This window comes from Rhincodon typus, chromosome 6 (assembly GCF_021869965.1).
Source record: "Rhincodon typus isolate 14 chromosome 6, sRhiTyp1.1, whole genome shotgun sequence".
Lineage (NCBI taxonomy): Eukaryota > Metazoa > Chordata > Chondrichthyes > Orectolobiformes > Rhincodontidae > Rhincodon > Rhincodon typus.
The window spans coordinates 56,790,096-56,805,635 of NC_063337.1; the positions used below are offsets into that span (position 1 = coordinate 56,790,096).

General features: G+C 40.8%; 1 protein-coding gene across 1 annotated transcript in view; it reads left to right on the forward strand.

Annotated features, from left to right (window-relative positions):
- ccdc83 (coiled-coil domain containing 83) overlaps positions 1 to 15,540 on the forward strand; it is a 58,584-nt gene that overhangs the window by 7,813 nt on the left and 35,231 nt on the right. Inside the window, exons 3-4 of the mRNA XM_048598512.1 lie at positions 1,668 to 1,752; positions 4,079 to 4,247. Coding sequence (XP_048454469.1) covers positions 1,668 to 1,752; positions 4,079 to 4,247 — 254 coding nt within the window. The remainder of the gene's footprint in view (positions 1 to 1,667; positions 1,753 to 4,078; positions 4,248 to 15,540) is intronic.

The following is a 15,540-nucleotide window of genomic DNA, read 5'->3' on the forward strand; positions in this document are numbered from 1 at the left end:
CCTTGTTATCTCAGATTCTCCAGCATCTGCAGTTCCTACTATCTCTTGTGCTAGAGTCTGTTGGTTTTGATTGATTGTTCTTTGAGAGGAGGTGTAAATTGGAATTCCAGGCTGAACCATCTGAACCATCCAGATACCCATCTCCATTCTGTGAGTTGGGTTTGTGTATTTTCCACAGAACTCAGTCCAGCTTTTGATCTCACATTTGATAGATTAGAAAAGTCCAGGGCTTTGTGCAGTATTGCAACTATTGGGGAATTTTTTTCTCTATTCCACATGACTCACCAACATCTTTTAGGGTCTGGATGTTTTGGATTATTTTTCTAGCCATTCGCCTTGTCACTTGTCTGTCAGTTTCTTTCTTCATTCTCCATCCTTTCCTTGATCGGCCTTTACGCATGCTCTGTGAAATAATCCATATGCTGGATATTTCCTTCTGTTTTGTGAACTCATGTAGCTCCACAAGATCATTCTGTCTTTGGTGTTTGTTCTTTTTATGCTGTTTCACTGTATCAACCTGGCTACCTTTCTCCTCTTAACTGAATGTTAGCCATTTGAGTAATCAGCATCTTCATCTGTCTGGCAATGTCGACAGCCTAAAATATTGAGAGCTTATTCTTTTCCAGTTAGCATTTTCTGCCGTTCAGGATGGGCTAAACCCCAAATTAGTGGACTTACCAGTCTTTCATCAGTGTCATTAAACTTCAATTTTCTAGATGCATTGTTTAATCTTATTGAAACATCATCAATATGGCCATAACTCCTGTCTGAAGCCTTGAAATTCATACCAGTAGATCTGATGATTCGATTATGGCTAGAGATGGGTGTTAAACATTAGAGAAGATAAAAATTTTGTGTTTCCACTGTCCTTTTCAGCAAGCTATCAACAAATGTAATAATTTTTCTCCTGCCAGTAGGAAGATCTAACTCACCATCACCTCATTTATTAATAAACTACTGAATGTCCCACTGTACTCTTTAAATTTTTCAAACACCTCCATGATGTGATCAGCTTCCTATTTCATTATGGGTTGTAGCTATGCATTAATTAGTCAACATTCCATTTTCCTATTTAATATGATGTACTCAGATTTTCATTCTATCATTGGCAATAATTTGAGTTATTTTAGGCTTTCTCATTCACTGCCACCATTGTGTATCTTTCCATTCCCATATGGTAAAAATAATTATACCCTTGACATGGAAAGATTAGAAATTTTTGTTTAATACAACTTGCAAGTTGTCTAGTAATCAGAAGACGGGTTTTGGCTGATGTTCTATTGCATGTCACAAGGCTCTCCAGCACAACCATACATTTGGATCCCTGACACCTAAACATAATAACTGCTTCCTCACTAACTGATTCCTAAATTCTTTATAAACAATACAACAGTATCCTCTTCCATGCTGATATATTACTGTAAACTCCATGAGACCTTAAATTGCACGTTTAAGCTTTTGGGTGACACCATATTTGTAAATTTTGGAAATCCAGTGCATTGATTGGCTCCTCCTTACCTACCTTACTAGTTATATCCTCAATACTCTTTTATACTGAATAACTAGCTTTCAAATCCTCCTTAATCACTGAAAGTTAACAGTATTCAAGTGGAAAAGATGAAGATAAAGTACTATGATTTTAGTTTATTAACTATTGATATTCTCAGGTTTCAGTTAAAAGAAAAAGCTATGGAAAAATGCAAGCACAAAATACAACAGCTTGAAGAAGTGAAGGCACAAAACCTTGAACATGTAAGTTACTAACATGTGAATAAAAATCAATGCTCTTCAATAGCAACTGCAAAACATTTAAGATTCTCATTTGAACATCTTTGCATATTATAAATGTTCTTTGCCAAAACAATTATTTCATTAAAATCTGAAAAAATACAATACACAGTTCCCAAACAGACAAGTAATATTGAGCAAATTAAATTCTGCATAATCTTTACAGTCAGACAGTTAATGTAAACTGTTCGGATAATGCAACTCTTGGCCACTGCATAATTCGTATTAATTGGGCAGCACGGTGGCTCAGTGGTTAGCACTACTGCCTCACAGCACCAGGGACCCGGGTTTGATTCCCCCCCTCGGGCGACTGTCTGTGTGGAGTTTGCACATTCTCCCCATGTCTGCGTGGGTTTCCTCCGGTTTCCTCCCACAGTCCAAAGATGTGCAGGCTAGGTGGATTGGCCATGCTAAATTGCCCATAGTGTTCAGGGATGTGTAGATTAAGGGGCTGGGTCTGGAGGGGTGCACTGATGGTCGGTGCGGACTTGTTGGGCTGAAGGTTTCCACACAGTAGGGATTCTATGATCTATAATTACAACTGGCTGCTTGTCTCCTTACTAAAGCTCTTCCATTGTTTTTATTATATTTTATCTGTTCATGAGATGTGGGCCTTGATAGTTAAGCCAGTAATTATTGCCAGAGGGTAGTCAAGAATCACCCTCACTACTGTGGGTCTAGAGTCACATGTAAGCCAGATGATGTGAAGATGGCAGATTTCCTTCTCTAAAGGACATTGGTGAATGGGATGGGTTTTAAAAACAATTAATGATGGTTACATGGCCACCATTAAGCCAACTTTTTATTGAATCAAATTCCATCATTTGCCAGGGTGGATTCACACCCATGTCTTCAGAACATTAACCTGGGATTCTGGTTACTAGTTCAGTGATGTTACCACTAAGCCACCGCTTTCCCTGTGAGATTGTGGTACAGTGCTCATGTCCCTGTCTCTGGGAAGGGTCAGGATACATAATGTGGAGGTGTGTTATAGTAGGTCCAGGCAGGTTGTTTAAAACGAATGAGAATGCTGGAGAAACTCAGATCTAGGAGTATCTGTAGAGAGAGAAACAGTTAACATTTTGAGTCCAGTCAGACTCTTCACCAGAGCCCTTAATCAATTATAGAGGACATTCTAAAGTTGCACCAATAAGTACAGAACTACAACACCGGTCTCTCTAAAATTTGAGGTGTGCATTTCTTACTCTTAATTAAATATTAGACAATTATGTCACAATGTGCATTTTATAATTACAAACAAATTTGATGTTAATAAATCTCACCCAATTATTATGAAGCACAGGGTAAATTTATTAGCTCAAAATAGTAAGTAAATACACAATTTCAATATGAAAAGTAATAAATAATATAACAGATTTCTATCTGAAATTCCAGGGGAGAAAATTCCTTCAGGGGCTGCTATCTTCATAACTCGCATATATTTCTTTGATATATTTCAAGCAAGTTTCTTTTAATTGATACTATGTGAACAAATTTTTCCTCAGTATCAACTAGACATTTATCACACCATTACTGTATTTTAGAAACACTTCTGTTTTCTTCCCTGCTTACGGGTTTCACTAACATGTGGAATTACTGTTCTTAAAACTGGTTGTTTATATAAAAGTAGCCCATGAAGTTTTCCATAATTTTTGAAACATCAGCTTGTGTGCCTTTGTAGTACAAAGATATAAACTTGCCATATACTCGGAGTATAAATTTGCCTCCTAGTTATTTTTGATGCATAACATATCGGAATGTCACATACCTTTTTCTTTAACTTGGGCTCACTCACCGAGTGAATAAACTGAGTAAATTTAAGCAATTGAAAACCCTCCAATACCTGGATTAATGAATCAAGCAGAAAGAAAAATGGATTTTGTTGTTGGAGGCCAATCATCTCAGCCCTAGATATCAGCTTTGACTTTTGTGCTCACGTCTTGGAATGGGACTTAAATTCACAATCTTTTGATGAGAGTTGAGAGTACTATCAACTAAGTCAAAACTGACAGTATCAACACCAAGTAGTCGTATGACAGCCTCAGCTTAATAAGATGCAGATTATAACATCTTTAAAACAAATTTATATTTTTTTAATTGGGTCTGGAGTTGATGAGGGAGAAACCAAGTAGAGTTCGTTATCAGTTTACAATAATGACTTCACGTATGTTGATGCAATCTACATCATTAACTCATGTTTGGGTACAAACTAAAGTTTGACAAATATATTTTCTTGAAGACAATGCCAATGCTGTTTTAATAGTATTGAATTTATCTGCATTTTTGTAAGAATGAACAGTTGAAGAAGGAACAAAAGGAGCACATCAGAGTACTAGTCAGAAGAGCCAAGGAGCAGGAGAAAGAGCTGGAACGCAAAGAGAAAATCAACAATGAACAAGTAGCACAAGCTGTGAAAGAAAAATTGGAGCTAATTAAACAGAATAAACAGGAAGCACAAGGTATTATCAAATATATCAACAGAATTCCTGCTCTCAATACCCTTTAATACTCCTATTTTTTATTGTGTCTAAGCCACATTTGACATATTCTTATTTGCTTACACTTTAATATTGAAAGAAACAGTTACACGTTTCTACACCCAGACATTTTGTGGAATTTCCCTGTCCATTCTTAATTATGGCATTCGTTTTTAAGTTTGCAATCTGACAAATGAGGGCTGGGGCTGGATTTTGGATCTGCATGGAGATGCATTCTAAAAAGAAAAGGCCACTGAGCAGCAAATTCAGAAATCCTGTCTTGGTATCCAATGGCAGCCAATTTCATGGTGGTGGAAAGGTGGTAGGTCGTGACATGAACCCAACTCACTTTCGTTCAGAAATTGAAAGTGCCGTACTAGAACATTTTAGAGTTCTGGAAATTTTCATGGATTCAGTCACAATTTGAAAGCCCTCCTATTTCCTATCTGCAGGTTGAAGCCATTAACTCTGGACTGGAATGATGATTCTGTTATTTGGTAGTCATGGCAATGTGATTTTAATGACTGACAGAATTCTAAGCTTAAGTTTGTTAAATTCTTAATCAAATGATGCTTGTTTGACAGAATTATGAGCTTTTCAATGTCTTCCAAATATTGGTGGCAGAGGTAATAGGGTAAGGGGTGCTTTTGAATGATGTGTGATTTAACTGTTTGTGAATGAACTGCTGATGCCCACCTCCTCGTCTCCCATTGACAGGGTGACTGCACGCTGCCAGCACTGTCAATACGAAGGCTGGTTTCTGGAGTTGAGATTAATCCCAACTCCTGACTTCCATCTGTAGAGAAATTCAATCTGAATCTATTGTGGGAAATCTTAAAAGAAATATCCTGTTGTCATGTTTCTTCGTTACAAAGATAACTGTCTTGCTGCTTCTACAGATAGATAGATGTATTAAAACACTATTATCAGCAATTATTTATTCAGATACTCTCATTATAATAGACTCAATTTAAACTCTATAAATGACTCAGTTCTGAATGAGATCAAATCCATCCCATAGGGTGTTATCTTCTTTATTGGGGTGGGTGTATCACACACTGTTTGCAAAAGCACTGTGATGGTGGGCTGGAAGGATAGGAAAGCAATTGTGACAGGCGTTTCTATATTTAGGAGATCAGACAAGCATTTCACGACTGTCAATGTGACTCTAAGATGGTATGCTTTATCAGTACATTAGAAGCAATAAGAATGGCTAAGGAAAGGGTTTGACCTTCAGAGATATAGAATGGTTACTTGTGCATAGATGCAGAACACAGACAGGGTTCTAAATGAAATATTATTATCTTCACAGTGGAGAGGACTGATGCAGACAATCTAGGCCCCTATGAAATATATCCTAGTTAAAGAAAGCCAGGGAGGAAATAGCAGATGTTCCAAGGATCATTTTCCAGTCCTCACTGATACAGGCAAGGTACCAGAGGATTGGAGGTCTGCAAACATTGTACCATTATTCAGAAAGACTGTATGGGTTAAGCCGAATAATTATAGACTATCTTCAATAGATACATTGTGTAAGGTTTTAACGTGCCAAATCAGCTGCTTTTGAATAGTGTTATAGTAGCTAGTCCAAATGGTATTTAAAAGCTGCACAAGATAAACTAGTCAAAAAATAGAACAAAGAACAATATATCATACATCACAAATGAAGTCAGACACAGGATGCATCAAAAGCATCGGTTATGATAGCAAAATTAGGTTAAGAATTAGTTATTCCAACATATTGTTTCTTAACTTTTTTCCAAAATCTTGGATTGCTTATTGACAAAATTGCAGAACTTTGGATGCAATGTTACCCTTCCTGGTGTGGTATAAGCCATCACAAGAAAGGTGGGAAAGTATGTTTTAAAAAAAGAAAAAAAAAACTCAGATTCTGGACGTCAAAATTTTCCCCTCAAGCCTTAAGTGTCAACTTCAGAATCTCATTATTGAGCAGCACGTGCACTTGCACCTCATTAAAGTCTCAATACATTTATATGCCACTGCCAGGTCTCCCCTCTAATAACAAACTGACCAGCATAAATTCTCAATTGAGTGGATACCTGGTGGCTGCAGCTCACTGTGCGCTTATTACAGCTAATGATGGAATTGGTTCTTCAGAACAACATTCATGCTCCATCCCGCTATTCCTTATTGGCAAACCTCCAACCTTATTACATCATCATGCCTGCCGTCGGACCAATTTTCACACCACTTAAGACCTTCAACACTTCATTTTGGAGTTCAGAAACACCAATGACTTGCATGCTTCTGCCAGATTAGTGTTCAGGGAGGCACATGCACTTGTATTTATTCAGGATGCATCTTACAGCTCTTAAGTTGTTTCTTATTGTGTACTTGCATTGCACTTACTCAGAGGCTGCCAGTCTCTGTCTACTTCACATCGCTTTCTTAAAGATATTGTCAACAGTACTAACTTATGAGATTCAAGTCTCTATGCTTACATTTGTTGCATTTCTTTCTTAGAACACAGGGTCTTCAGTGTCCTATTGCAGGCTGCCAGCCTCTGTGGCATTTTAAACTGTATTTTTGCACAATGAATTTGCAAATGTAATGCAAATTGAAGCCACTGATTCACTGATGCCAGCCTCTGTGGCACGCATTGGTTTTTAGTAAAGAAGGAGAAACAAACTGTGGGCAGCCTCCAAATAAGCCCCCCTGACTATTATCCAGCAGGTGTGATATTCATGACTCAGTGACTGTTCCCACTGGATAATAGTCAGGGGGCTTATTTGGGGGCTGCCCACTGTTTCTCCTTCTTTACTAAAAAGCGAACGGTGTGCCACAGAGGCTGGCATCAGTGAATCAGTGGCTTCAATTTGCATTACGTTTGCAGGTTCACTGCACAAAAATACAGTTTAAAAATTATGACTTTACGCAATCATGATCATCACATTATATGCACTAATTGCTTCCTTGTCATTTCATCTATGCATGAGAATAAGGCACTTTAAAGCAGTACCTGAACTTTTCATCTCTTATACACACACAATACCTAGATATGGAAGACAATGCCTCACACCTGCCGCGTTTACATAGAATTCTAAGGATGCAGGGACATGGTCTGTGATGTGGAAGGGAGCCTTTTGTTTGGAGGCAGGTACTGGAGGACATTATCATGGTCACAGTCTGACAAAATTCTACTACTAATGCGTGAAAACTTTAATTGCATTGGATAAAATACCTCAGAGATCCTCATGACAATGACCTCCTTGGGAGGCCTCCATGGCCACACTTTGTGAGGGCAGAATAAGCCTTCATTGTGACAGATGAATAAATAAAATTGTGTTGACCTGTAGCAAATGGCACAAAGATATTTGCTCATAGATCTCACATGAAGATCACTGTGGCTGGAGTATTTGTGGTCTTGATGCCTTTTTAGTTGCAATGTGGAAAATATAAGAAACCCAGCAAGGACTACAACCTCCAGCAGCTGCCACACAGAGGGAACAGAAATATCCATGAAGGATGCAGTGGAAGATCATGAGATCCTGAATCTGCAGACCACTCCTTCAATTTCTTAACTGTCTGAAAGGATTAATTAAAGACATCCTGGCACATCATAACTTAACTGTTTAATTTGCAAGAGCTGGATTTGAAGTCAGAAACAGCACGTGGCAATTCCATACCGCTGTTTTAAAGGTTGGAGTTGTCTTGAATTTTTATGCCAGTAGCTCATTTTAGGAAGCAATTGGGGCCCTATGTGTTGCCCCCAGCCCTCAATTCATAAATGCAATTGATTTGTTACTGATGTCATTTTCTCCAGAGCACAGCTCATCATATTCTTCTGCTATGATGAGAATTAAATAGCTCAGGCAGTGGAATTGTTGTCTTCCACCAGGTGCAGGGCTCTATCGGCTGCACCTACATTGCTGTAAGTGTGCCCTTTTACCAGCCTGCCGGGTTCATGAACAGAAAGCTACAATGTTGCTTATGCTTCCACCAGGGCACAGATGAATAGTTGAACATGCCTGAACAGCTCTGGAACTTTGCAGTGTACCCAGAAGACTGTTCTGCACCAGTGTCACACACTGCACCCTTCACAGCTGGATTCGACAAAGGTAGCGGATGCGATGGGAGGTGAGATGTCTGTCCTGGATGTAGACAAAATTTTCTGAGGATGAAGATGGTGATCAGGATACTGACTAGGAGCTCCATCCAAAATAGCATGACAGAGCAAAGCATTATCAAGCCGGAGGGGCCAGAGATAGCCTAAATGAAACCCATATCAGAGAGGAATAAGCTGAGTTTGGACTTCATTTACTTGTTTAATGTTCTGTTCGTAGTACGGGAAACAACACCTGCTTAGTGGGAAAAAAAAATATGTGGACCTTGCTTGCTTTGCAGTATTTGACCTTGTGTAGCTGAATAAATGTCTTGTTATACATTTGATATCTTTAGGTGCTCACACTTTCAAGCAAGGGTGCAACTGAACAAGTAAAAGATTTCTTACTATGTTTTATCTCGCCCTCGGCCGCCCTCTCTGTCCCACTTCGTCAAAGTGACGTCTGCAGTTGAGACAGAGGGAGGCTGCTTTGTGGTTGGCCCCATTGTCTTGGAAGACTTGAGTACTCACCCTCTGCCATTGGGCCTGCTGAGATCCTCCTGTCCAGGTGCAGTTTGACCACCACCACCCTGCCCTCACCCCCTCCTGCTCATTTTGAACTAATGCAAGGTTCGGAATGACAAGTAAAACAGAGCTGAAAGGCTTGGGAACCCTGGAGCACCCGGAGAAGATGCTTCTTAGGGAGCGGGTTGGGGGGGGGAGGGGGTGGTTTGTGAGGGAGGGAGTCTGCCTGTTGCTCCTCCCCACAGTGTGTACTGACTGACACCTCCTCTTCTCAGCTGGTTGAGGAAAAAATGTCTGATGTTCAGAGGACTGCCAATCTCGATGCACCAAAATGAAAACCTCTGAGCTGGTGGTGGATTCTCCTCAAAGGAGGAGGGGGATCCGAGAATCTCTGGCCTTGGTCTTTCTGTGGAGGTTCACAGAATGCCATTCGTTCCTGCATTGAAGGGAATTAGTGGTCGCAGATGATTTAAAATCTTGTGCAAATTAAGAATGATTTAGGAATAGGACCAGCATAGCATGTTGCAATGAAGTTTACTGGGTTGGTTCACCATCAAGATCTCTTCATCCCCCATATAAGCAGTTGTGTTTGTCAGCCAAAGGAGAATAGTTTCCTCATAGGGAGTGAGGGATCTGATGTTTAAACACACAGCTTGATGATCTTGGACTTTGTAGCCTAATATAGGCAACCATTCCTGCACAGTGCTCGGCACCTGGGTTTGATTGACTCTTTGGTGTTCGCATGTTCTTCCTGTGTCTGCATGGGTTTCGTCTAGGTGCTCCGGTTTCCTGCCACAGTCCAAAGATGTGCGGGTTAGGTGGATTGGTTGTGGTAAATTGCCAACTATGTGTAGGTTAGGTGGATTAGCCATGGGAAATGCAGGGTTACAGGGATAGGGTGGGTCTGGGCAGGATGTTCTTTTGGAGGGTTGGTATTGTCTCTGAGCCGAATGGCCTGCTTCCACACGGTAGAGATTCTATGATGAAATGGAGGGATTGAGTGTGATGAAAGTGCATGACAAAGGTATTAAGGGTGATGCAAGAGCAGGAGAGATTGTGAAGTCACTCCACTGAGTGTATAAGAAGCACCGAGGGCAGAAGGGTTAGTAGTGTGAAATGAGGTGGGTCAGATCCCTTGGGTGGACATGGTGCGTGCAGTGGTGAGAGTTGCAGCTCATGAGTCTTGCTGAGATGTTTGTGCATTGGCTGAATTAGAATGGTATCCCTATAAAGGTAGCAAAGAGAAGATGGTGGCACTCACTCTTGTGGAGTGCAAAAGATAATTGACCTTGGTTGCTGTGTCCTGATTTACCTGGGACACAGCACTGAACCCAGGCTGCAATTTGTGTCTGTGCTGGCTAGAAAAAGGATTGTTCTCATCTTCACTACCCCATCTTCCAAGATTTCCAGATCACTGCCCACGAAGCAGGGAGTGAGTTTCCCTTTCCTCTGGGCCATGTCCTGAATCTAGAGGCTGAGCAGCATGAGGGATCATTCTGGCTTGTAGCATTTGAAGTCACTTACAGCTGAGCTTTAGACATGGCACCCAGAGGGGTGAAAACTACAAGGTCCTGGCAGTAGCAAGAACATCTACCTCTCTGGTTACATGATTCCCTGAGATTGATTATGCCCGTCTCTTGGATACCGATGAGGTGAAGAACAGAGCAGTGGGTGAGAAGGCTTATTGCAAGAAGTACCAGATCGGTGCCATAAATCTCATGCAATACAATCTTTAAGTGAAAATATGAAAAGTATTTGTAGATAACGTTAAGCTATTCACTGCCATTTAGTATTCAGTTACCTTCCAAACTATAAAACATACATCTTTGTTCTTTTATTAAGCTAGCTGATGAATAATTCATAGATATTTGCAGCACAGAAGGATGCCTATTGGCCCATATTCCTGAAGACTATGGCAATGCAAATGAATATCTAAATACTGCTTAAGTGTTTTGAGAGTTTGACTCAATCACCTTTTCAGGCAATAAGTTCCAGATTCCCATTACCCTCAGTGAAAAATGTTTCCTCAACTCCTCTCTTAGCCTTCCACCTCTTTCATTTAAAGCCATGCACCCTCGTTATTCACCCCATGACTTATGGACTTATCCACTTTATCAATGCCCCTCAATCTTCGTGTCATAAAGTTGTACAACATAGAGGTAGGTCCTTCAGCCCACCATGTCAATGCTGACCAACAAACACCAAACCATACTAATCCCATTGACTTGCATGTAGCCCATAGCCTACTACGCTCTGGTTTTTAAAGTAGTCATCCAGATGCTTCTTAAATGTTGCAAGAGCACTTGCCTCCACCAGCCTCTCAGGTAGCACATACCACCCTCTGGGTGAATAAATTTAGCTCAGATCTCCTCTTAAACCATTTGCTCCTCAGCTTAAACTTATGCCCTCTGGTCTTAAACATATCTGCCGTAGGAAACAGTTTTCCATGATCTTTTCTATCTGTGCCTCTTATTTTGTATATCTCAAGCAGATCCCCCTCAGTCTCCTCTGTTCCAAGGAAAACAACCCCAGCTTATCCAGTCTCTCCTCTTGGGACTTTTCATCCCCAGCAACAGCCTGGTGAAGCTTCTCTGCACATTCTCCAATGCAATCACGCCCTTTCAATACTGTGGCAACCAGAACTGGATCGAGAATTCCATTTATAAAAACAGTGGCTAGGCCTTAAAGTTGCAACAAGATGTTGCTGCTCCCATATTCTATGCCCTGGCTTATTAAGGCAAGGATCCTGTATGCCTTCATCACCACCCGTCTATCTATGGTGACATCTTCAGGGATCTGTGGACTTGTACATCAAAGTCCCTTTCTTCCTCAGCACTCCCTACCATTCATGGTATATATCCTTCCCTCGTTAGACCTCCCAAATGCATTAACTCACACTTACCAGGATTACATTCCATCTGCCATTGCTCTGCCCAATTTACCATCTGATCAATATCACAATGTAGCCTGAGAGCATCCTCCTCACAATCAATTTGTGTCATCTGCAAATTTACTAATTATACCTTCTACATTCACATCCAAGTCATCCAACAAACAACGAGGGTCCAGCACCAACCCCTGCGGTACATTGCTGGTCACAGGCTTCCAATTTCCAAAACAACCCTGCACTATCACGGATAACAAGGTGTAGAAGGGTCTAGGTGAAGAAGGGTCTAGGCCCGAAACGTCAGCCTTCCTGCTCCTCTGATGCTGCTTGGCCTGCTGTGTTCATCCAGCTCTACACCTTGTTCAGATTCTCCAACATCTGCAGTTCCTACTATCCCTGCACTATCATCCTTTGCTTCCTCTTTGTAAGCCAATTTTGGGTCCAATTTGCCAACTTGCCTCCAATCCCATGGGCTGTTATGGTTTGGACCAACCTTCCGTGTGGAAGCTTGTCAAAAGGTCTTGCCAAAGTCCATGTATGAACACATCAACTGTACTAACCTCAACAATATATTTAGTCATCTTTTCAAAGAACCCAATTAGTCAGATAGGATCTACATCTAACAAATCCACGCTGACTATCCCCGATCAATCCTGCCTTTCTAAATATTTATTAATCCCGTCCTTCAGAATTTTTCCCAAAAATTTCCCTACCATTGACTTCAGACTAATGTGTCTATAATTACTTGGCCTATCCCTGCTGCCCTTCTTGAATAAAGGAATCACATCTGTTATCCTGCAGTCATCTGGCACTTCACCTATAGCCTGTAAAGTATTAAATATATTGCCAGAGCCCCAGCAATCTCCTCCCTTGCCTCCCAAATACATCTCATCATGCACCTGTATGCCTGCTAAAAATCTAATACTTAATCCTTAGTAATCTTAATGTGTTCTAGAATCTCACCATCCCAACTGAAGTCCCTGGCTACAATGTCTTTCTCCTCTGTGGTAACCGATGCAAAATATTCATTTGAGATCTCGCTCACGTCCACTGGCTTCACACACAGGTTGCCCCTTTGGTCTCTAAGCAGTTCAACTCTGTCCCTGGCAATCCTGTCACTCTTAATATACTAATCAAAAGCCTTGAGGTTTACGTTAATCTCATCTGTCAAAGATATTTCATGACCCCTGTTTACCCTCATAATTTCCTTTTTAAGCAACTTCCTACGCTCTCTATACTTTTGAAGTCCCACTCCGAGTTTTTAATGTACTGTATCTGTCATATGCTTCCATCTTTTTCTTTATCAAACTCTTGATATCTCATGACATCCAGGGTTCCCTGGACTTGCTGCCCTTGCCCTTCACTCTGAAATGAGCCTGCTGGCCCTTAATTCTCACGAACTACTTTTCAAAGACTCCCACTTTCCACACAAAAACTTAACTAGAAGTAGCTGCTCTTAGTCTATGTTTCCCATATCTTGTATAATAATATTGAAATTGGCTTTCACCCAATTTAGACACTTAATTTCTGGATTATCCTTATCCCTTTCCATATGACTTTGAAACTTAAGAGTTATGGTCAAAAAACCCAAAATACTTTTCCACTGAAACTTCAACCACTTGATCGGTTTCATTCCCTTGGATTAGGTCAGCACTGCCCAATCTGAAGTAGGACTACCTACATACTGGCACAAAAACTCTCATTGATGCACTTTAAAAATTCCACCCATCTAATCCTTTCACACTAAGGCAATCCCATTTAAGGTTATCAAAGTTGAAGTTCCTACAATTATAACCTTGTATCGCATTCACCTTTTCTCTGATTTACTGACATATTTGCTCCTCTATCTCCCTGTTGAGAGGCCTGTAGTATTAACTCATCAAAGTAAAGTAATCTCCCTTTTTTTATTTCTAAGCTCTACCCAAATGGCCTAATTTGGAAAAAACCCTTCTAGGACATCTTCCCTCATCATTGCACTGATGGTTTCCTTTATCAATAATGTAATGAACCTACCTCTCTTACTTCCCACCCTATTGTATCTGAAACTTCTATACCATATCGACCTGATGATTAAGCAAGCACAACAATGCTTCTACTTCCTCAGGAGCCTAAGGAAATTCAGTATGTTCACAACAACTCTTCCCAATTTTAATAGGATGCTTTCTATGGCACATCTATCTGGATGCATCACATCGTGGTATGGCAACTGCTCTTCCTACGACCACAAGAAACTAAAGAGAGTCATGAGCATAGCCCAGTCCATTGACGCCATCTATACTTCCCACCGCTTCAGGAAAGCAACCAACATAATCAAAGACTCCTCCCACCACAGTTATACTCCCTTCCACCCTCTTTCATTGGGCAGAAGATATAAAAGTTTGAATACACGCACGGACAGATTCGAAAACAGCTTTTCCCCCACTGTTGTTATGAGACTTTTGAATGGACCTGTCAAATATTAATGTTGCTTTCTCTCTGTGCACCTTCTCTGCAGCAGTAACACTGTATTCTGTACTCTGTTCTGCTACCTGGACGCACTTTGTACGGTAAGATCTGTCTGTAGAGCGCACTAAACAACACTTTTCACTGCATCCTGGTACATATGACAACAACAAATCAAATTAAGTACCCTGGAATGTTGAGCTACCAGTCCTGTCCTTTGTTGAATCATGTCTCAGTGGTTGCGATAATATCTTATTCCCATGTACTGATCAATGCTCTGAGTTATCTGCCTTACCAGTCAACCTCCTCGCATTAAAATTGATACAATTTAATTTTCTAGACCTCCTATGTACCTATCCTGCCCATTTCTTCTCCACCAGCTGGACTTTCCGAGTGTTCCCTCTCTTACTGATTGGACGTTGCTCACAACTTTACATCTACTCCGTGCCTCAACCCTCAGCTAATTCAGTTTAAAACCTCTTCTTAATAATTTCTGTCAGGTCCCCTCTCAACCTTTGTTGCTCAAAGGAAAAAACCCAGCCAATCCAATCTTTCCTCATAGTTCAGACCCTCCAGCCCAGAGAGAGATGTAATCACTTAGTGATATCATCAGTGAACTATTAATCCAGAGACCCAGATAATGTTCTGGGGACCCTGGTTTGAACCCTGCCAGGACAGATGTTGGAATTTAAATTTAATAAAGATTTGGAATTAAAAGTCATGAATCCATGGTCATTTGTTGGGATAAAGAAACATCTGGTTCACTAATGCCCTTTAGGAAGGAGCCTGCCATTCATTACTTGGTCTGGCCTACATGCGACTGCAGAACTACAGCCCCATGTAGTTGACTATTAACTGCATCTGGGCAATTAGGGATGGGCAATAAATGCTGGCCTAGCCAGTGACAGTCTGATCCCATGAATGAATAAAAAAAAGACAGACAGCATCTTAGTAAGATAGTAAGAACTGCCATTGCTGGAGTCAGAGATAACAGATTGTGGAGCTGGAGGAACACAGCAGGTCTTGCAACAGAGAAGCAGGAAAGCTGATGTCTTGGGTTGGGACTTTTCTTTAGAAATGGGTGGTCCCAACCCGAAACACCAGCTTTCCTGCTCCTCTGTTGCTGCCTGACCTGCTGCGTTCCTCCAGCTCAGCATCTTAGTAAGTCTCTGCACTCTCTCTAGTGCAGTCACATCCTTCATTGTAATGAGCAGAACTGTATGCAGTACTCCAGCTGTGGTCTAACCTCCATTTTATGCAGTTCCAGCATAATCTCCTTGCTTTTGCATTCTATGCCTCAGCTAATAAAAATAAGTATCCCATATGGCTTTCTTAACCACTTTATCTGCTCTGCTACC